The sequence below is a fragment of the Tyto alba genome, unplaced genomic scaffold, assembly GCF_018691265.1.
Source record: "Tyto alba isolate M040663 unplaced genomic scaffold, T.alba_DEE_v4.0 Super-Scaffold_42, whole genome shotgun sequence".
NCBI lineage: Eukaryota > Metazoa > Chordata > Aves > Strigiformes > Tytonidae > Tyto > Tyto alba.
The window spans coordinates 5,773,258-5,797,022 of NW_024881318.1; the positions used below are offsets into that span (position 1 = coordinate 5,773,258).

Sequence of the window (23,765 nt, forward strand, 5' to 3'; positions counted from 1 at the left end):
GGGGAGGAAGAATCCCTGATGACGTCAGAGTGAGGGGGTATGAGCTAAAAGAGAGGCTGGGAGGAAGCAGACGTGCCAAAACCACCTGCTGCAGTGTTTCTTCAACATGATTTTTCAGTTCACCTCTTTGTGCTGATTTCATAGAGGTGGATGTCATCTGAATAATTGTTTTCTCTTTTGGAAACAGACCTTCTCTCATCCCCTTTAGTAAACTCTGCTTCAGTGGGTCCTAATGAGAAACCATCATCCTCGATTAAGAGAATATATAAACCGATCCAATATGGCTCTTTTAGTTTTGATATGCTTTTCATAAAATGAACAAGTGGATCAAATATCTATATAATGCTACATGCTGAGAGCAATAAAAAAATCATAAATTCAGCAAAACTAATTATCAAATTAAATGGAGGTTTTGTGAGCATTTATTAACCTGTATAACAGCAAATTGAACATGAATTCAGGTGCAGAATGGGAGCAACATCGCACACAGTTGACCACGTCCCTCATTATTTACTCTCTGTGAATTGCTCGGGGCTCTGCTCATGAATGTTGCCAAACCAGTGCACACTGGCTTGAATATCAAATCACTTTTCTGAGGTTTTCACTGGATTGGTAGATGACCTGTGTGACGCTTTCTTTTTGTAGTTAGGGAAATGATGGAGCCAACCTGGATGTTGATTGGCTCAAGTACATAAGGCAGAGTGTTCAAACCAAGGGAAAATCTGGAAAATATTTGGTTTTAATGCTGTTCAGAAATAATGTGTGTTGATTTCTGGTTGCAGTGATCCTGGGTGCGATGGGTGCTGTCTGATTGCATACATGTTCCCATTATTCTAACAGAGACATGCTATCTGTAATTCTGTTCTTAGCCCTACTGCTGGGATGGTCTTTCTTGAATACTGTCAAGCTACTTTCAGACAAAAGGTTTTTAATCTCTGGCCAGTATAAAACTTATCACTACAGAGAGAAGGGGAGTTTAGTTTTACTGCTAACCTTTTCCCTGTGCTTTGCAGTTATGTCGAGCAACTGAGGAGGACAAGAGCTGCCATCATCTTCCAGAAGCAGTACCGAATGGTGCGGGCCATCCGAGCTTTCCAGAGGATTTACAAGGCAACCATCACCATTCAGGCTTTTACTCGGGGCATGATTGCCAGAAGGGCTTATCACAAGGTATGACTCCACGGAATGTCTTTGCATTAAAAAAGAGCAGGAAGAGCCTTTATATTTACCTCTGCTGGCATAGTAATGTATTTATTGTGGCTGTTTTGGTGTTTTACAAAGCTGACAGCCTCTGGTGTTTCTGGAGAGCGTGTGGTGATGGCAAGCATTGCCATTTAAAGCTGTGCAAGCAACAATTATTTTGGCAGCAGCACCTCAGTGGAGCAGCTAAATGAAGCTAGTCATTTGGATGCAGGGAGGCATAGTGGAAATCTAGAAATGTCAGTGCTCTGCAAAAACCTCCTTGACAAACTGATTTGATGTCTGAGCTGTGCTGCAGGTGCTGTTTCCAGTGCAGTAGGAAGACCAGGAGGGTCTGTCACTGAAGGCATCAAGTAATTCATTGATATAAATCCCTCTTTAATTAGTTCTCCCCATTAGCTTTAGCTAATTCCATTAGTATTGTGTTAAACCAGGAGCTGAAAGTAAGGAAATAGAGGTCTGATGACAGCAAGTGATACAGTGAGAATATCTGTCAGGAAACTGAGAACAGCTTTGGGAGATCTTCTGTCCACTCCTCAGATCCAGTCTTACTTTAGTAGTTGCCTAAATTTATGCCTAACTGTGGTCATGGGGATACTTGGAAGAAGTCAGAGGCATGATGAGCCAGGGGAGGAGAGCCTGCTCCTGGAGATGATGGAGGTTACCTGCATACCTGGTGACCCACCAGAGAGAGATCAGGGATGTTCCTCTGACACAGAGCAGCTGGAGGCTGGTGATCAGGAATTTTGCTGCCACTGTTTTATCATTATTTTTAAAATTAGGATCCTTTGCAGGGGATGCAGCTGGTCCAGACTTTAAACTCTGAGAGTCAAGGTGACTTAAAATCTTAACAATGTGTAGGAGTTGGCTGAAGCTTAGGTCTCTCAAATCTGAACATACTTAATTTCTGGAGCACCTGGATATAAGTGTTGGTTTGACTGCACGCTCAGCAACAGATGCAGGGCTGCAGGTGATGCTCTGTGGGGTCAGGCATGCCCAGTGCCTGCCAAGACTTTGCTGTAAGGCTGGAGTAGGTCCCCAAGGCACTGCAGCAGGGTTTCTTCCAGATTTCTGGGCACCCCCAGCTTTCTGTAAGAGTGCCAAGGCTGAAGGCATACAAAGGTCATTTCAGAGTAACTCCTTCTGCATCCTAAGTTCACACAGTCCCTTTATTCTGAATTAAAATTTGCAGGTGTGAAGAAATCCTTAGGGTGAAACAAAAGATTTGTAAGAGAAGCTGATATGGCACCTTTTCTGATAAAACTTATCTCAAACTAATAGCAGCGAAGTGTCTTGTAATCTTTAATTCTCCTGCTATTTCTTTTCTTGTAATACTTCAGCATAAATCAACATAAGAAGGTTATTAACAATGTGCCGGTTGTATCTCTAATATGTCAGCTTTCTGAGGAAGGAGTTGAGCTGTCACCTACTGAAAAGGTTGCTGTTAAGTTTTGGGAGAAATTCTATGCAAAAGTGCCAGAAGTTTCACAAAACTAGATAGAAGTTTCTAGAAACCAAATCATGTAAGAGAATTGGCTGCAACTGATCATAATGCAGAGATGGAACACAGAAAAAAAAATATGAAAACCTGTTCTGGTGTGAGTTATATCTGATGCTGAAGGGACAGTAAGTTTATTGCTAAGTGTTGGTGTGTCTGCTAATGGCTATTTATTCTGCTAGCTATGGATCTTGTGGCTCTAAGTACCTTTTTGAGATGGTCCACGAAGTCTTATTTGAGCCCAGATGTCCCATGTCCCCATCAAGTCCTCTACTCACCAGCCAGGATCATATCCCCTCAGTTCACTGGCCAAGCAGATCTTGATTTTTTAGAGAGCAACATGACTCCTGAGAGAGGACTGGATGTGTCCTGCCTGCATCAGCTGAATGCAGTGACTCGAGAAACACCCCCAGGAGTGCGAATTGATCTACTCCTTCCCATTTATAAAACAGGATGCAAAATAACAGTCTCTATCTCCAGCCATCACCCCCTGCACATACTAGGACACTCCTGCTTGGAGGAGAAGTCCTTCTGAAGGCAGATTGGGAAGTGTTGAGTGCCATGTTGAAGCCAAACGAAGACTGCTGGTACCTTTACAGGTGACTTTTCTCCCTTGATTGTCCTGTTTCTGCCCATGCTTTGTAGATGATCACAGAGCACAAAGTCATCATCCTCCAGAAGTACGTCCGTGGCTGGCTGGCCCGCACTCATTTCTGCCGGATTAGACATGCCACCATCGTCCTGCAGTGCTGCTACCGGCGCATGAAGGCCAGAAGGGAGCTGGAGGCACTGAAGATCGAGGCCTGCTCAGTAGACCACCTGAAGAAGCTCAACATTGGCATGGAGAACAAGGTGGTCCAGCTTCAGAGGAAGATTGTTGAGCAGGTACGTCCTGAGCTGTGCCGGGACAAGTGTGGTCCTGCTGCTGCTTTGCCTTTCTTCTGTTGTCCTACCTAGGGAAGGATTTTATCTTCCCATAATGTCTGGGAAGGATATCATGGTGGTGGTATCCTTCTGCTACGGCTGGCCAGACACTTATAAGGATGGGATGGTACTATGGAAGTGCAGATGCACTTGGATCTTGAGTCTCCACCTTGCAGTCTGAAGAGCTTGCTCAGTAAGCTGCAAAAGCCGCATGATAGTTGTTGTGAGAACTGCCCAGAAGGACTTAAAGGAGGAAGATAACATGGCAATTTTAAAAGCTGTTGCTTGAAAACCTAAGCCATCTCCATGTGAGATCCCTGGGTCAAACAGGCCTTGGTCTGGGTTGTTCCATTACACTTTCTGCTTTGCAATCACTGAGGATGTGGGGTGTCTGCCACAGTCTGTTGTACTGAATCATGTGTCTTTTCACATCACCTGGAAGGTAAGTGCTAGATTGGGTAAATACTTTGCCAAGTCGTTTGAGCATGATTGTGTTGCTGGATATAACAGCTTTTCAGAAGCAAGAACCATGATGAGGGGTGAGATGGTGCAATATAAGTGATGGGTACTTACTTGTGTGGATGGCTTGAAGTTCTCACTGTGACAACTGGATCACAGGTCTTCATTAAATGACACTTGTCATTAATGAGCTGCAGAATACTTGTTTGATTACACATGTAGGAGGAGGGTTTTCCCACCTACCAACATGAGTGTGTGAGTTAGTCTGATAAATACCCTCTGTGTTGCTTCCCAGTGCTGTGCAAGGCCTTCAGGGATGGGTATGAGAAATTCTGAGTAGGGTCCAGTTGTATCCACTAATATTAGTGGAGAAATTAATATCTACCTATATCCTTAAAATGCCCTTTTACAGGCAGCAGAAACAGCAGATACCTCCTTATTTGTAGTACCAGTTATTAGGAACTGCAGTTTATCGTTGTGTTTCAGATGTTGTCAGGAACACTTACACATCACGTGCAGTTTCCTTGCTGCCTTAAATCTCTCCCGTCCTGGTATGACACAAGAGGCCTTACCATGAAGATGAGAAATAACTCTGCCTTGTCTCTGATACTGCAGAAACAAGGCACTCAGGGATTTGCATTATTGCTGGCTGTTTTAATTTTGGTATTAATTGGCTGCAAAACGTGCACCACAGTAGAGCCTGACTTTTAAACCACAATGTTTGATTTTAAAATGCCTGCTTGCATACTTAGATTTTACAGACAAACCATAGTTTAGGAATGGAAAACCTTAGGCATAAGGCTTCCTGTATATTTATATATCAAACAAGTTTGATATGACCCTTCATCTGGAGGGTATTTGGTGGAATTAATTAGCACATGTCATTTAAGGCCCACGTGTTGGCTGAACTCATGGAGGGAGCGTGAACGTCTGTGGTAGGTCTGCTGAGCTGCTGGACTTGGCTATGGAGCAGCAGCATTAATTTTTATTTATTCCCCCCCTGCCAATTCCTTGCTACTTACTGCTAGGAAAAGTGTTGGGGTGGAACAATAAAGAAAAAACAATTTTTGGTTAATGTGGGCTTTGCTGTTGTGAATTATGAAAGCAGCAGAAATGTCTACTTTAAGGAACAAGACATGGAGAGCTTTTAAGTGGGCAGAAATAATCGGTTAGTGTTTGGCTTGATCTCCCTTTGTATCTGGGCAGACTGCTTTTGAAGGAATTACTTTGCTTTCTGTGTAACTTCTGCAGGAAGGAATTGCTTCTCTGTATTACTCATGGCAGTCTGTCCAGTGAGCTAATTTTAACCATTGTTTGAGGACTGACAGATTTCCCTAAAATGATTGGGAAGTGCTAATGAGAACTGTTCCAGTGGACTTTCTTTTCAGTGCACTGGATTATTTTTCTGGCAGGAGTGAGTTTATTGCATCATAGTTTCCCTGAAGTATCTTGATTTCAGTTCTTGCTAATCTATAAACATGACCATTCAAAATGTCAGTTAGCTTTTTCAGAAAAAATAAATTGCAGGTAACCTGGAGACCTGCAGTTGTATAATTTTCTGACTAGCTGTGGAAGAAAATGTTTCTATTTCTGCTACTTTAGATCATGCATGAATAGAGCGATGCAGTACTCCATGTGCCCCTGAGGAAGAGATGATCTTTGAAAACATTATAACCATTAAAGCATTTGAAAACATTAAAATTGTATGTCAACCTCAGCTCATACACTCTAACATCCATAAGTGGGCCTATTTAATTCTGTTTCTAAACCAGGTGAGGGATTTTTTTGCACAAACAAGAAAGGCTTAAATCTGTTTTGCTGTGAAGTATCCACACTGGACCACTTTATTTACATTGGACCTCCTTTTTGTTGTTGTTGTTGTTGTTGTTCTTTTCAATTGAGTTTCTTTAAACATGTAAGTTGTAGCTGCCTGGGACAATTTTAAGGCTCACCTGATTTGGTGTTATGTGTTCATGCAGCTCCCTATGCTGCCTCTGCAAGTGGCAGTATCTCTGTGAGCATTTATTGTGAATAAGACTAGTTTGGGTAACAGTAGTGATTAAGTTGCTGCTGTCTCTGCCATTGGTAGCAAAATAAACTCTAGATTGGTCCATAGAACCTGGGTTGAAACCAGGAGTGTCACAGCTCTGCTGAGCTGGGTAATGATTTAAAATAAAACGTTCAAATTTAACGGGGTCTGTTGAGCAATCTCTGACTGAGTGGGGACCAGCAATTTCACAGTAAATGCTCTCTTATGTCTAGAAGCCAATAACAAGAAAAAGCATTCCTGTGCATTTATTTTTTTTATCTGAATTGAAATTTCAGTTGGCTGGTATGTAAAATTATATACATACACCTTGGGACACAAAGCCATGAAACGTTGTGTTTTGGAGAATGCGAAGAGACTGGGAGAAGCAGCAGAAATTTTGTAAACCAGAGTGATTATTGCCATTCCCTGCAAAGCTTTTCTCTCCAACTGGATCTCTTTGGAATTGGCTTTGGTCATGCAGAAATGTTAATTCTTTAATAACACACAAGTGCTGAATTTTTATATTCACTAATAATTCATTACAAGGGAGCAAAGAAAAATATGTTAATGTCCCTTGTTTACTTGTTTTTCCATCTGAGTCTTAATCTTACTTCAGAGCACTGAGACTGCAGCGAGAGGGGGATGCTTTGGGAGGTCACCTGGAGGGAGGCCAAAAGGATGATCAGAGCCTTAGTACAGGGGCCTGTCTGGTCTGGAAGAACCTGTGTAGATCAAGAAGACAAAATTTTCTACTTTCATGGGTGTTTTTTTCCTTTTCCAGGCCATAAAGTTATTTGAAAACTAACTCTGCTGTACAGGAGCTAATGAGAGCCTTTGACCCCATTACAGAGATCAGTCTACTTCTTTGCATTTATTTTTTTTTCCTTGCTTACTTGACTCTGCTGAACATCTTAGGGGGAGAAGCTACATCTCAGGATCTGTGACTTTGCAACTTCACTGCTTATCCTGACTAGTCAAAAACTGTGTAACAGGAATTCCCTAGTCCATTGACTTTTTAAAATGATACATTTTTGTCCTAAGACTTTTATCTTCTGGTTTCTTCACCTAAAGATTTTTCTTAGCTTCCACATCAACTAGAAATTACAGGATGGAAGTTTTTCATGAGCTGGTGTTACACTGCTGGTGGCTAAAACTCAGAGAAACAGCAAAAGGCTGAGTTGCAGATTACCAGTTCATGTTGTCTGGATAACAGTCTCCTGCCAAATCTTTTTCAGCAAGACAAGGAAAGGCCAAACCTGATACTGGTATTTCTGATACATAAGTGAAATATCCACCAGTCACCTTTAAGAAAGGAAAGCCTTTTGGATCTGTTGTATAGTGAGTGATATGAGCCCAGATCTTTAAAGCTGTACTGAAAACTTTCAAAAAGGAAACTTTGAAAAACAGACTACATTTTAAATTTCAAAATGGTTCTTTTGCTTTCACTATTATGTACCTAACATTAGGAAAGCTATGTGCTAGGCTCTTTACTGAAGCTCTTGGACTGTTGTGAACTCGTTGTCGTTTCTGGGGCTGGCTGATAATGATGGTTTTATTAGTCACAGTGTATTTCCCATTGACTTTGATTTGAACCACAAAAATCAGATGAGGCTGCTGAATTCTGAGGTCTCAAAACCTAGGAGTAGATCATTGCTAAGTGCTTTAAAAGAGAAAATCCAAGCAAATAAAAAGATGTTTGGGCTGTCACATGACTTGAAGCTGGGGTTTAGGGAGCTCTTTTGTGCTCAAGGCTGCAATTATGCTACAGTGCATTGTCACTCCAGGTTCCTGAGGGCATAGGAGTCGGGAATAAAAGGATAAACTGCAAACCCAATATTACAGACAAAAAAAAAAAAATTGCAAACCAATTGCATTAAGCACTGTTGTTTGGAAGCTGTAATGAAAGTGTACTTTTTTTGTTTTGGTTGTCAGTGCTACCAAGCATTGTTTGCCTTTGCTTCAAGTGTAATGTTAATTTGACTAATGCTTGCATAATCATTACCAAAGTACTATTGAGTTTTGTCAGAGTTCTGAAACCGTGTTTTAGTTTTGTGAGCTTAATTAGCATATGCATTGCAATGTTCGATTTTGGAAGTTTGTTACCCATCATGCTCAAGGATTTATAACAGTTAATTTTGTAGTGCATCAGTGCATGCATTGATCTTGCTTATGGTCTTATTTTCTTCTGTTTGGGATGTTGTCTGCAGAACAACGAAAACAAATTGCTGAGCAATCAGGTGTCTATGCTCACAGCTGCGCACTTGTCTGAGGTGGAAAAGCTGAAGAGTGAACTGTTGCAGTATCAGCAGAGCCACGTGAATTACGGGAGTCAGGTTATCAGCTTGCAAGGAGAGGTGGAGCACCTCCGGCTGGAGCTTGAAAAAGCTTACGGTGAGAGGAAGGTCGTGGAAGACAGCTACATTATGGAGAAAGACTTCCTAAGGAAGGTACGTCTATTTGTCATGTCTCATGCTGTGTACGTCTCCTGCTTGTGCTCGTACTGGTGAAGGTTCACCCTTCATAAGTCTGAAGGGGAAAGGATTTCTGTTTTTTAATTAAGATTTTTTTCTTTTTGTCGCTGAATGCCCCTAGAATTTGCTTTTTAACCGTCATGGGGCAGCAAGGGCAGGTAGACATCCCTGCAGGAGCAGCAACTGCTTCATGTCAGGCGGATGCCCTGTCTTGATGCCTTTTGCACTGCCAACCATGAAGAAACTCCCCAAACCCAGACCCCTCTGGAAATAAGGGCGCTTAATAACCATGGATATGCCAGAGCTTCGTGTATATGCAGTGATTCCTGGTGACACGTAATGCAAAATATTGGAGAAGGCTGTCATAGACACCATAAATATTAGGAGGATGTCGTACCTCAGCCCAGCGTGGTGTGGGACACGAGGGCTTTGTTTCTGCCATGCAGTCCGTGGCCATTGCCGCGCGTTGTGGTGGGTGGTGTTGCAGGTGTATGCAGAGTGTTCCCTGTGTGGGGGCCAACTTGTCCCTCCCAGGCAGAGGCACTGCTCCAACACCAGCTAGGCTGGTTGTTACAAGCCTTTATAGGGCTTGGAGCTGTGATGTACACTAAATATTTTTATTTTATTTTTTTTCCTCCTCCCTCATGCTAACTCCTATGCTTTCTGGATCTCTAGGGGTGGAAGTGGTCCAGTACTGCCACTACTGGACAAGAAAGTGTTCTAGTGGGAGAAAAGAGACTTCAGTGTGTAGACGTTTTTTGCAAATAGTAAAAATTGACCTTTTACCCTGAATTTCTTTGCTGGTCAGGTTCATTATGAATAACCTTCACGCCCATACGTGTAACCTAAGGAATTAACGTATGGGCTTAGTTTGCCTCTGTGAACGCTCGTGACTGCTCAGGTTAAATCTGTGATCTTCTGCACTGGCAATTGAAGTGGTTTCTTTGATCCTGAAATTGGAAAGAACTTGGGGTTTTCCTCCTCAATACTTGCATAGAAAAAGCTGGTTTGCAGCTATTGCTTCAGAATAGCACTGGGCAGAAGAGTTCATTATCAGCACCCATTAAAGAGCACTAGTAGAATAATCTTACTGCCTTTAAGCTTTCTCCTGGTGGGATAAATGAGTCAAGTTCCTCACTCCCATTGCAGTGAAGTTTTTCCTTCTATCACTCTTGTAGCTCTTCTCCAATTTTTTAAGAATTCTTACGAACTTGAATACACTAGTGCTGATCTAATGGCTGCACTTCACCTATGATATTTGAAGTGATGTACAAATGAAGGAATGTAGTTGGTTTTGGTACAGAATATTAAAATTGTGGCTCTGTTCAGAGCATTTAAAACACCAGTAGTTCTGCATACCTTAAATTTGTGTTTTCTTCACTTCCAATTGTATCTCCGGACTCCAGCGTTCCTATTACAGATCTATCTATCTATCTATCTATATATGCAGGAGATTATAGTCTCATGCAGACAGCTGGAGCACATGAATGGATCAGAGGACAAGGGATAGCAGGGTCTTCCAGTTTCTGCGCCTGGGATATTAGAGCTTCAGTCGTGATTTACAGTAAAATATTTGTTGTGCTTTTATCCTCACCATTTGTATCTGGCTGTGTGAGCCGGCAGGGGCAGGACGCAGGGACAACCCCAAAACCACGGGTGGGATGCAAAGAGCAGAAATCTGTTCTCGTTAGCACAGGGCCCGGGGATCTCCGCAGCGCGAGAGGAGGAAGAAAAAGGCCTCGAACCTGCTGCTTTCACCTGTATAGAGCAGGGATTCTCACTTGCACAGCTTTCCACCGTGCTTGCAGGAATCTCAAGGATGCTCGTTAAGGTGCCTCCGAGTCTCTCACAGGCCTCTGATATCTGAACGCAGATGTTCCACCTGTCAAGCACACAGAGCTAAACAACAGTTGGTATGATATACGTGGTTTTTGGCACCCCAGCTGCAAGTCATTTGAGCGCGTTTACAACGGTCCTTGCCAATCTTCTGCTGTATTCCCACACTGGCATAGTCAGTGTTTTATCGAATACCTTGATTTGAGCATGCTTTTGTGGAAGACTGAAGACCCTGCTGGGAATGCATGCCAGCTAGACCGACTATAATTTTTTTTTGTAGTGGTGGCAGCAAAATTATTGTTCTTGTGCACTGAAAACTTTTATTATGGTCTGTACAGTGGTGTTCATATTTGGCATCTTGAGATTCTTCTGCTGTGTGTAGCTGTTTTCTGAGCTGTGGCTGGAAGATGTGATGGAGCAGGCACAGGGAATGACATTATGCTAGGATGATGTGTCAGTTTGTTCTCCTACCTGACAGCATTAGAATCATCCTGCTTAACCATAGCAGCATATTTCACTTGATAATGTGTGCCGCGATTGAGAGACGGGACGCAGCTTGATGCAAGCAGAATGTCAGTCATGTTATGATTCTTCACATACATTTATACTAGTTCCTAGATGACGCGTTACAAACTACTTGGTTTCTTCAGAACATGCCAAAGACTGATCGGCTTACACTGTGCATTCACAGACTGGCTAATGCCAAAGGCATCTTTCTAAGCACCCACTTCATCTACAACAATATCTTGAATAGAGACAACAGTTCCTCATTCACTGGGTGATTGTTTTTTACAGCCTCACCCACCAATGATTCTTATGTAAATATATAGCCAGCACTCTGTTTCTTCTAAACAAAGTTCTTCCCAAGGCCTGTGGCCCACAAGTTCCTTTCAATTGTGCAGTGCTGGGGGTTTTGCTGAGAGCAGCCAAACCCTGCCCCACAAATGTGACGTTTTTGTGTTTTGGGATAACACTGTTGAATGCATCAAAATTCCTGAGGTTGAACAGAATTCCAGGATAGGTTGCTGTCTACATCAGTCCAGTCTTGTCATTGTGACAAGTGGCCTTGCTTCCCTTAATTTTTAATAGGCAGGTAGGGTTTTTTTGTTGTTTGGTGGTTTGTTTTTTTTATTTTTTTTTTTTTCAGGTTTTAGTTTCTGTTTTCATTAATTTTTGCTAGGCAATTGTAGGTGTTAATTGCTGTGTATGGTCCTGTTGTATTACTGACTGCGCTGCTACATGCCATGCATCACTGTACTAGACGTTCTGCAGTCATGTGAAACATTTAAGTGACTATAATCTTATGACATGAATTAATACACAAGATGTTAAAAAACCTGAAGTATTTAGTGGTCACTGTGTCCATCTTAACTACTGAAGTGACACATCGCTTGAAACAATCAGCAGTTTTTTTTCTCCCCAGGAGCAGTCAGTACTATAACTTGAAGATAGCAATGAAGCCCATTCAGATGTGGAAATCAACAGCTGATTTGATGACCTGAACACTTGTAGGAGTTTCACTCCTGCAGATCATGGTTGCCAAGTCCAGCAGCTCAATATTTTCTAAGATTCTGCTGAAAACTTTAAGGGAGAAATGCTCTCAGGAAAGGAAAAGTTAGTCTCTGTTGTTGCAGTACAGTTCTCTGCTTCAACTCCTGAAGTACAAAGGATAACTGGCAAAGCACAAGGGGACAGATCTTTTAAACAGCAAAGAAAGACCAAAGCTCTCTGTCTTCAGCCAGATGAAGTGTAATCCCTCTGCAGAGGCTCTGACCTGCAGCAAGCAGTAATTCTTTGCCTTGTTTTCTAGTGCATATCTGACTTGGAAGAAGAAAATGCTTTCCTGAAGCAGGAAACAGAGGAGCTTAGGTCCGCACTGCAGCAACATAAAGGTAAGAAAAAAAACTTATAGAATGCTAATGCCTCCTCTAAACAAGGATCTTAGGTGTTCTCCCCTGAAACTTTTTCATCCTGTGTGTTTTTCTTATATTGATAAATTCTAATCTTCCCATACCTCTTTGCAAGTGTTTTTTGTCATTGTTTTGTTGCGTGGGTAGTTCTGTTTCTACTGTCCTACTGGTGGATAGTAAGACAGAGGCTGGTTTAATTGGTGAAATATGGAATAAAGTACCTAAAAGGACTTTTTAGTTCAGTTATGTTCCAGCATTACTGTGGGTGATGCAGGAGACAGTGAGGATGCTGGGGGTGGAGAGTAACAACATCCCAGGATTGATGAATAAAGAATCCAAGGAACAGCACTGTTAAAGATATTGAGCGGTGACAAAGGATTTCTCTGATGTGATAGGAGTCTGGGTGTTTTTAAAAGCAGAGATTTAAATGGTAAGATGTACATAGAGGAAAGCAATCTGGGAAAAAATGAAGCCATGAAAGAAACTCTCCTGTGTGAGCTTCATTTTTTTTTTTTATCATCCTTTTCAGCTTTGATTTTTTTGTTGCAGGATTTATAAAGAGCATCATGCATCATTCTGTGGATGTATCTATCACTGCTCTGTGGTACTTGTGGAGTACCTCTTGCTCTCATCCAAATGCAAAATAAAGGAATAAAAATAACGTGTTAAAAAGAAACTTGCTGCAAATATTTCTTCATCTCTTATGGGATGCTTTTGGAGCATTGAAGCTTGGGGAAAGCAAGTGGAGGGGTTTTGTTTGATGTTCACCCATTTAAAAGGACACACATACTATGTTTGCCTAGTTTTTTTAAAAGGGGAGGGACCAGATTTACTTCTGAAAGGCAATTTTTAACAAAAAAGGATTTATTTGGATACAAAATACTTTCAACCCCCACAGTCTTGCCATAGTAAATGGTTGATGGTGACATGAGAAAGAAATGCTGCTGTTGATTTGCTTCTATGCCAAATCTGGTGGTGAGAAGCAGGCAGAGGAATCTTTAAATGCAGTAAGCACCAAGGGCACTTAAACATTAATGTATTTCTGTACATCACTGATCTTTTCTCAACTGGGTTTATGGCTGGCCCATGGGAGCTGGAGCTGACACAGTTGAGTTAAGCATAATATATCTGATGGTTGGTAGGTGCTGGGGCTTTTTCTTTAACTCAAATGGCAGAGGACTTTGCTCTTTAAGCAGAAGAGCTCAAAAGCTGCTCCAAAAGTCAAGGAGACATATCTAGATTATAGTCTCTAAATATTAAAGAAGGATGCTTACGTATTTCAAGGGTTCTTGGCAGAGAACATTCTATTAATTAGTCATTATTATTTCACATATTTACAAGAAGTTCATTTCAGTGATGAAGATTGTATTTTTTTTTTCCTCTTATTTTAAAGATCAACTTTCACAAAGCATACATGAGCAAACTGCGACAATGAAGAAAGAACTGGAAGAAGAGAGGGCTCGTTATCAGAGCCTGGTAGAAGAGTATTCAATGCTGGAGCAGAGATATGACAGATTGCATGATGAAATTATTGTGATAAAGGTAATGAAACTGAGATTATGCCTTTTCTCTTGTGTCCTGGACCACATGTTGGTGTCTGGATAACATGGCTCACTCATTCTCAAAACACTTAAGAGAGCTGACATTAATATGTGGTTTGTACTGGATATTTCTAAGACAGAGCTTCTGCACTAAAGCTAAACCATATGTCTGCCTTGAGAAAGGAGCCTGATCTTTCACGCTTCTCTGTTAACTGAAGAGACATATCTGTGAATCTAAGCAAAATCTGGTTTGTTCTTCTTGTTTTGCTTTATGTTTCAGTGATGTTCATGTGTAGGTGTTGGGTTACGAAAACTAAAGCAAAAAATCCAACAAGAAGTCTTCAGAATTTCAAAAGCCAAAGTTTTTAGGTTTAGCTTTGCTAAAGTGTTAGAACAACTGTTGAAAATTTGATAACAGAGTGATGCTGGATTAGATAAAAAGTTGATAGTTTAAATTGAGTCCTGGAAGGTGCTGTGAACAGCATAATCTTGAGCTCAGATTTGCATGTTCACACTTCACAGGCTTTGGGTGTCATGAAAAGCCTTTAATTCATCCAGAACTTTTAAATTGAGCTTCTGTATGACTTCACATTTTATTTTAAACTGTTCAGCTGTGTTAGTATGAATGTTACAGTAGGGCATAAGAACTAGAAAATGGAATTTGCTATAAGGTGACATTCAAGCTTCTTGTAAACATAACTTTAACATATAGACACATCTTTGCTCTAAGAAACAATGCTTTGTGAGGAATCCTTCCTTAAACACTGAACATATCTGCATTGCTCCTTGGCAGCAATCACCAGTGCACAGAAGCCCATCCAACCAGAGCAGTTTGGAGTCTGATTCCAATTACCCATCCACTTCAACCTCTGAGACAGAAGACACTGAAGATGTAATGCAGCAAGTGGAGGTATGGTAAATTGGGCAGGCGTGATGGGAGGAGAGCCCTGCTCCATGGGGATGACTGATGTGAGTCTTGGAGGACATAGGAGGAATGCAGGTTGGACTATAAAGTGTGAGGGATTAAACTGATTTTGTGCTACAGAAATACCTCATTAACTGTGTGGGAGGGATTGCAGGGTTGCGGTGCTGTGGCTCATTTATGGGGTCAGACTAAAATAGGGCCTTAAATATAATTGTTGTTTTTTGGCCATACCAGTTTAAAGACTGATGAAAATTAATTGAAGTGGTTGACACTGTTACGTGAAGTTATTCCTAGCACTGATGGCCATGACTGTATAGTGATCCATCTCCACAAGGATATCAGAGTTCATTACCCCCTTACCCCAAGCGTTTTCATGCCAATGCATCTTCATGGGTGCTTTGCTGGCCAGCACAGCCCCTGTAATCAACAGTCTCTTAATGCAGAACAGAGCAGCATAGATTATTCCCTGTATATCAAGAATTGTGTTGAAAAAGGAAATGTGTTTTTTGCGTACGTTTAGTAGAATAGGCTGCTTTTTAACCAAGACTTTCATGACTCAAGAGCATGTGTGGATGATGATGTTCCTAGAATCTGCCCCCCCACTGGCAGGACCACATTGTGTCCCATGTACCATGCCTGCAAAACTCTCACTTCGGCTTGCGGTCTGCTGGGTTTTGTTGCTTTAGTATTTCTGAACTGTTCTGAGAGTGTTTGCTGAAGTCAAAGTAACCAGTATTGGCCATGCTTTCATCCAAAGTATTCCAGGTGAAGCCAGTTAAAAAACTACTAATAAATACTTGGCTAGAAGAGATTTGGTAGGGCATTTTTAATGTTCTTAGCTGTGGCCCCGATCAGCACACTTAGCTATTGGGCTGTTAAACATTTCAGTGTCTTATTACAATGAGTCAACTGTTTACTGACATTCAAAATAGGTGCTTAAAATGGGGATTTGGCCTTTGAAGGTATGTGCCTTTCTTAGGATGCTCCTGTTAGCAGCTGTGTGTGGGGTCAGTGCTGATGTACAGTCAGAGTGTATCTGGCACTGTGCATGGTTATAAAACTTGACTGAGGTCTTCTCTTTTTTTCCACTCCTGTTCTTCAGGAGATTGAGGTGGAGAAAGCAGTCATGGACATGACCATCTTCCTAAAGCTACAGAAGCGAGTGAGGGAGCTCGAGCAGGAGAGGAGGATGCTGCAAATCCAGCTGGAGAGAAAGGAGCAAGAAAGCCAGAATGCCCAGGTAAGAGATTTCTCTTCATTGATACTAGTATTTCATGTTGGTAACTGGCTTTCTTTGGTTGCCTGAGAACACACAATGTAAGAATTGGAGTTTGAGAGTGACAAGCTCAAGATACGGGGTGGCAAATACATCTGGAAAATAGAGATAAACTTTTTTGGCAGCTAAGGACAACTGGGCAGGAGAATGGATGTTTTACTTTTTTATGTTTTTTCTTCATAATCTGGTTATAACAGAGTTAGGACAGTATGTTAAGTATCTTGAAAGCAATGAAATATAGAATCACTTTTGGTGTGTTTTATTCTGCCTACACTGATCCTGTTTCCTTCTCTTTTGAGAAATTTGAAGTGTGGGTTGAGTTTTGTTAGTAAAGGGGAACATGAAGGTAGAAAGGCTCCAGAGGGGGGATCTGGGCAAGCTGGATCAATGGGCCAAGGCCAATTCTTATGTGATTCAACGAGGCTCAGTGCCGAGTCCTGGACTCAGGTCACAACAACCCCACTCAACGCCACAGGCTCGGGGGCAGAGTGGCTGGAAAGCTGCCCAGGGGAAAAGGACTTGGGAGTGTTGGTGAACAGCCGGCTGAGTGTGAGCGGGCAGCGTGCCCAGGTGGCCAAGGCGGCCAGTGGCACCCTGGCTGGTGTCAGCAGTAGTGTGGCCAGCAGGCCTGGGGCAGGGATCGTGCCCCTGTACTCGGCACCGGGGAGGCCGCAGCTCCAATACTGGGTTCAGCTTTGGGCCCCTCGCCACAAGACAGACACTGAGGTGCTGGAGCGTGTCCGGAGAAGGGCAACGGAGCTGGCGAGGGGTCTGGAGCACAAGTTCTGTCACGAGCGGCTGAGGGACCTGGGGGGGTTCAGCCTGGAGAGGAGGCGGCTGAGGGGAGACCTGATGGCTCTCTACAACTGCCTGAAAGGGGGCTGGAGCCAGGGGGGTCGGTCTCTTCTCCCTGGTGACAGGGGATAGGACAAGGGGAAACGGCCTCGAGTTGAGCCAGGGGAGGTTTAGGTTGGGTATTAGGAAATATTTCTTCACCAAAAGGATTGTCAAGCACTGGAACAGGCTCCGCGGGGAAGTGGTGCAGTCACCAGCCCTGGAGGTATTTAAAAGATGTGTAGATGTGTCACGTTAGGTACGTGGTTCAGTGGTGGGCTTGGCAGTGTTGGGTTAATGGCTGTACTTGGTGATCTGAAACTTCTTTTCCAACCCAAATGATTCTGTGATTCTACTTGGAGGACTGCAGATGGACATGGTGCTGCAGCCTTACAGACACAGATATACCACCTTTTGGCTGGATCAGCCTAGAGGCACGTCAGTTCTCAGGAGCTGTGAAGAGAAAGTCCCTGGTAGCCCCCATCTCCACGTGACTTTTCATTCAATTTGGGTCATTCAAGCACTTGGCAGTCCTGCCTTCCCCCATCCATCAGTCTGTGACGTGAGCTGATAAACAAATGTGTCAGTCAGGCTTGTGTCCTCAGTTTGGTATTGTTATAATCTGTGTGTAGTTTGTTTGTTTGTTTGTTTATTCCCACAGCAATGATCATAGAGGAATGTAGTTTAAAAAATACTATAGTGAATCGGAAATAGCAAGATAGCTGTTAGATGAATGGGTCCTTCCTTTCTGTTGCAGGGCAAGGATATTCCTTTGATACATTCTTCCAACAGTTTCAATCATTTTCTTGGGAGCCATTTAAAAAAAAAAAAAAACAACCAACCAACCAAAAAAAAGCCTAAAAATTAAACAATTGAGATTATTGACAGCCTGGTGGTAATTTAAGAGACAGGAATCCATTCAGACTTGCAGCTGGAGTCTGAAAATACAGCTCTCTAGCTGCCAATGAGCTGATATTTGTCATGGGGGGACTTCTAATAGCAGATCTCTTCTGTACGTGTTAGCCTGCCATCTCTGAGGCTTTGTGGCTTGTTCAGAGGCCAGAGTATGGGAGACAACGCCTGCCATGAAACAGCAGTGCGGTATGTATGGTGTCATGAAGTGGTAAAGGTGCTTTTATATGAAATGGTGAGCAGATGCTGTCACTCTTGGTTTCATAATTGAAATTTCTGGGGATGTTGTTGCTTTGTTTGGTAATTACTTTTTGTGTTTGTCTCCAGTATGAGATCTATGTGTCTGGTGACAAATGCAATAAGAGAGTCAACAAAATCATCAACAGTAGTTATTTACTGGCTTCACCAGATATTCTTATGGATCACCTCTAGCAATTTGCAGGAAATACATGAAATAAAATTCCCCAGTCTCTCTCTAACAGATTAAAAACCTGTTTCCCAACCTTTGTGTTGAAGATTGTTTCCCTAATGACTGTTACTGTTTAAAAGCTGCAGTGAGCCACTGTTGTCAAGATATTAATGAGAAATTAAACCATTTTCTCCTGAAGCAGTGCCTGCCCTGCTATGTGTTGCTGGGATTCCGTCTAATGCCAGTTAATAACATTTTTATGGTTGAGTTGGCTGGCAGCGGTGAGGCAGCACTGGTGGTAGATGGAGACATGCCTAGCCATCCTGTGCCACATGCAGGTTCCTCTGGCTGCTTTTCAATATAAATTTGTCTCTAATATGTGCAGGCAGTTTGGAAGGAGAAGGACCAGCTGATGAGGACTGCCACTTGTGAGTTCACAAATGGTGTTTTCTTCAAGTTTTAACCCAGGACGTTCAGAATAGAAACACTAATTTTGGATTTTCCTTTCTACATTCCTAGCATGCTGACATATGTGGTCCTACATATCTAAAAAACCTTAACTCTATTCATACCATTTCATAAGAAGGGGTAGCATGTGTTACAAAAAAAACAGGGTTCACTAACCTAAAACAGGTAGAAAATGAACTTGAAAGGAAACACATCTCAGAGGTAGTTTTCAGTGGCGTTGCACTGGAAGAGTTTCTCTTTAAGGATTCTCCAGCACAAGGTTCTTGCTGGAGTTGCAGGAAAACGAGCTGAGGGTTGCAACAAGGAACAACCAGGTCAAAGAGCTTGCTTTAACACAGTGCAGACCTGCACAGACCAGCTGTAGTGCGTGATATTTTGGGTCCTGGCATGCCAGGTGACTGTGAGTCTAGGAAGAGCTGAGGTCCCTGTGAAAAGCAAGGAGCAGTTGCTTCAAATGCCACAGAGAGGCAACCCCTAGTCCTACAGGAAAGGATTTTGTGTTCCCTATAGATGGCTTGGCCTGAGAGGAACCACTGAAAAAGAGAGACAAATACAGCTCACTGGTGTTTTCCAAACTTGTGAGTGTAGGATCCTGCTTGATGTCCCCATCTGCAGTGGAAGAGTGACTTACTGCTGATTTTTGAGTGCTGCTTTTCCCTCCTTCCCCCATGACAGCTCCTTCTGCAACTAGAACAAAGCTCTTCTTCTCTTCTATTTCTCCTGATGATTTGTATCTCAAATACTTATACTGTCTCTGGCTCCTTCAAGAGTCTTCTGTAATTAGATTTATTTGTCCTTTTTGCCAGCTTAAAAAGTCTTTATCTTGGGAAACTAGGTTGAGGTGTCTAAAAGCTTGCACACAGCAAACTCTTCCTGTGGATGCTCTTGAATGGTCAGTGAGATACCAGCTTGCAGAGGAGGAAGGGATATTGGCTTTGATGCACCACTTACGCACTGTTTTTTGGAAGCTGAGACTCCTTAGCTGGTTCAGAAAGGTTTCCAGAGGTTCTAGAAAGGTGGCTGCGGTGTTTTTTCAGAAACCAGTATACTTTCCTGAAATTAATATGAGTATGAATTTTGACCTAGGTGAGGTGTGAAGGCTGTCACTGGTGCAGTTGAACAGCGAATCGTGGTGTAGGAGTCTTGCTCTGGATGGGGGAGAGATGCTTGGATAAGGTCATGAATGACCCAGGGTTTAGTTTGGATAAATATGAGTAAAAATATGTAAATACAAAAAAAAGTAAATATATTTGTAAGTCTATACATTATTTTAATATTATACATACAAATATCTGCTTGGGTAAATGTAATAAACGTGGGTATTGCTGAAGAGCAGTTTTTGTGGGGGGTTAAGGATGTTCCTGGGACTTGTTCAGTACTTTGACCCAAGTCTTCACTGCCTTCCGTTCACTTTTGGGTCCCATTCCAGATATTTTTGACATGCACGGCCCCTTGAGCAAGACAGTACGAGGTGCAAGTGTTAGTGGATGGCTGTGTAGGCTTGGATTTTGCAACCAGCACATGGTCTGGTACTTCATACAGGTCTACTGTCATCCAGCTTTGTTTCTCGCTGTAGTTGTCCTGTACCATCACGGCATCCACGATGGCAGGGATTTGCCTTTGGGAGTAGCTTTTGGTGTGGACCCTGTTCTTGGTGAAGATTTTGATGGAGGGAAGCAAGGCAGGCACACTCTTTCCTTAGGGAGGCTCATTTGGTTAAGGGTTGGTTGTTTCTTTTTGTAGTGCTGCAAATAAATGTGAGAAACTTGGGCTAACACAGATACGTTTAGGGCAAGCATAAATTATGCATCCTTTATAATGGATAAACAGAGTTTTCAGTAGATGCTGTCCCAAAATATGCCCAGCGAGGTGTTTGGTTAGCCATGATGCAGGGCTGGAGGGATATGAACTATCTCTCTGGTGGGAGATATGTCCCTGAGTCGTGCTTGCACAACAAGAAAGCTCCCCAGTGAAAAATGTATTTTGGGGCTTGTTTCTTCAGGCTGGGAAAGTGGGAGTGGGAATGAAAGCACCAAGGAGTCCTTGCCCTGACTTCGTGCTCCTAGCAGAAACACAATGCATAATTTAATTTCTCGCTCTTCGCATAGCTGGGATGTTTGTTTCATCCCTTAGATTTGGAAGCTCATCATAAAATGAGCTTCTAGAGGATTTTATTTTCTTTTCTTATTGAATACCAGAAATAGAAGAGAGGGCAAATTATCATCATGGCAGCACTAACCTCTGATTTACATAGGCTCATACTTCACCCAGAACTGCTATATAAGCCCCTTCTTAAAGAATGAGGCTTTTTCCATCACTGTTAGTGCTTGGCTACCCCTTTCACACCTCCATAATGCTGTATATGTTGGGACAAATGTGGGTTCAAGTTCAGGATGTTCTGACTGTAAAACTTGTCAAATAAATCCATGCTATTAGACTATGCTGAAGAAAGAGAACTTCTCGCAGCGCAAGTAGAAATCTCCCTTTCCACATTCAGAGCATTTTATTTTGGGTTCTGGTCTGCCATCACAGATGCTGGTGCAAAAAGGGTGTACAAGCAGGAGACAATAGGCATCTTGTCCATTTCTGTAGATATTTTAACATTGCTCCACAAAAACCACCAAGAAGGGAGTAGGGAATGAATTTAAATGTAAACTCTGAAAGGAGTCCAGGTCATGGGCTCTTGGAGCAGGGTTGTTATCTTTTTCTTTCCTGATCTTCCTGGCTTCATTTCTAACCAGAGCACAGTTTGATATGACTAGTCCCTGGAGTGAGCAGTATGCTGACCCATTTTAAAAAAGGGAAAGAGGACGAGGACAGGAAAGAGAAAGAAGAGCAGGGGTCTTACCCAGCAAATAGCAAAAATCGCAGAAGAACCATTTATGTAGAAAAGCACTTAATTGCTTTCTTCTTATCCTTCACCTGTCTCTGAGCATGATCAGAAAATAGTGGAAAGCGAGTTGGTGCTTTAGCCGTGTGGCAAGAAGAGTTAAACCCAGTTTGGTATTGATTACCCATTGCATGCACACTTCTCAAACTCTTATTTTAAAAAACAATTGTAGAAAAGCCACTGTCTCATACGCTCCCTCTGCTGAGCTATTGTTAATGTGGATGTGGAGGAACTGCTGGATCTAATGCATTTCTTATCCTCTTTTTTTTTTTTTTTTTTTCTTTTTAAAATGCTTTGTTACTGATGATGTTTATTCAGCTAGGAGTATGCTGGCTGTCCACATGCCAGCTCAGCTATTCTGTTCACACCTCTCCTGTGATAAGGCATGCTATTTATAATTTGTTAAGGATTTATAACTATAACACCTCTTTCCTATAGAAACAAGGTTTACACAGCTGTGTTAGCTACATGCTGTATAAATTGCCCCACCCCCCCCACCCCACCCCAGCCATTTTTGGATTCGTTAGCTCACATCAGCCAAAGATAATAATGAAGCAGATATCCCATAGATAAAAGGGATTGTGCAAGAAAGCTGTGGAAAGGGTTGAAAGGCAGCAGGGAGAGGGAAGCACCTGGATCGTGGTGGGGAAAGACCTAGTGCTATTGTAGACACTAGAGAATTCACATGGATGACGGTCAGTCCCTAGGAAAAGCCTGACCCCAGATCAGTCAGGCACCAGACTTTGTCAGCTGGCTTGCAGGCATCTCTGGTTTTGCCCTGCTGTTGGGTTTCAGTGGTGTCCGAGAGGTCTAGGCACAGGGGGATGGGAGGGAGCAGTCCTGGGTGCCACCATACAGAAGGAGGATCTGGTGCAAAGAGAAGGTGGGCTGTTGGGATTTGGGCCATGAGCAGGACTGTCTCTGCCCCTAGCTGTGACCCACAGCAAGGACTGCCCCATCCGCAGGAGCAAAGCTGCTTGTGACCCAGCTGGATGCCCCAGGTGGGTTTTGGGTGCTGGTGAGGAGTTGCCAAGGGTGGTGTTACCATCTGCTTCATGGTGAAATGCTGAAATAAAGGCTGCCTTAACTGCTGGGGTTTTGTTCTGTCTCCTACTGTCATGCAAAAACAAGTAAGCCCTTCAGTTGTCTCGGTGAACACAGCAATGCTCATGCATCGTTATTCAGGAGAAGCAGCTGGCATCAAACTTGTACTAATATTGTTCTTGCCTGTCAAATGCCAGCAGCTGATGAGACATCAGGGTGAGAAAATCCTCTAACTGCAAACACTAAACCAGGGTGGGGGAATTACAGAATGTATGAGGAAAGAATCTGTAGTAGGAATTCACACAGCAGCCATAGCTCGCCTAACAGGACATCTGCCATGATGAAGGGTCATGTAAATTGACATCTTCCAGCTTAACTAATGAATATGAAAGATGAGCTAATGTGGGGTTTGTGGCGAATTCTTGATTTGAGTAGAAAAAGGGATGGAGAAGAAACAAACATGTTTGGCTTCTTTAAGGGCTTGCATTTGTGTTTGAAAATAGTGCCAACAAGTTGAAAAAAATCTCCCCTGTGTCACCCTGTAGTGTTACTAAATAGCAACAGGCTACTGATTACAGCAAAAATCTTTTCTGAACCACATATGGCTGCACTGGAAGCAAAATCCAGTTCCTGGCATGAATTGATCATTCAGCTGTGATTATGGGTAATTGAGTTACTTTAGAGGTGTCTCAGAAAAGGATGAGGCATTGCAAGACAGTTTATCTAAACTGGTTAATGGCTTGGTGTTTTCCAGAAGCAGGAGCTGGAGAGTGAGATGATGAAAAATGAACTTAGTGAGTCGAGGAAGACCATTGTAGAACAAGAAACCGAGAATAACTCGTCCAGTGATGTTCAGGAAGGTTATAACCTCTTGCTGAAACAGCTGAAATCAGCCAGAGAGGAGTTGGAAGTGCGGAAGAAAGAGGTGCTCATCCTGAGGGCACAGATTACAAAGTCAGCCCAGGAAGAGGAGGCAGACACAAGCACGGTAATTGAGAGAGTAATTGATTTGCTTCGCCTTTTCCAGTTCTGTTGCTGAAAATTCACGTTGCTGCCCGAGCAATGCCATTTCTGCTTTGGTAGGCTCTGGGTGGCAGGATGGCACAGGGAGATTATAGGATTTTCTGCCTTCAGATAAG

The 23,765-nt window shown here is 42.6% G+C and overlaps 1 protein-coding gene across 1 annotated transcript in view; it reads left to right on the forward strand.

Annotated features, from left to right (window-relative positions):
- MYO5B (myosin VB) overlaps positions 1-23,765 on the forward strand; it is a 148,249-nt gene that overhangs the window by 101,200 nt on the left and 23,284 nt on the right. Inside the window, exons 20-27 of the mRNA XM_042804532.1 lie at positions 1,014-1,170; positions 3,344-3,583; positions 8,318-8,557; positions 12,228-12,309; positions 13,721-13,869; positions 14,662-14,778; positions 15,896-16,033; positions 23,381-23,614. Of these exons, the coding sequence (XP_042660466.1) occupies positions 1,014-1,170; positions 3,344-3,583; positions 8,318-8,557; positions 12,228-12,309; positions 13,721-13,869; positions 14,662-14,778; positions 15,896-16,033; positions 23,381-23,614 (1,357 nt within the window). The remainder of the gene's footprint in view (positions 1-1,013; positions 1,171-3,343; positions 3,584-8,317; positions 8,558-12,227; positions 12,310-13,720; positions 13,870-14,661; positions 14,779-15,895; positions 16,034-23,380; positions 23,615-23,765) is intronic.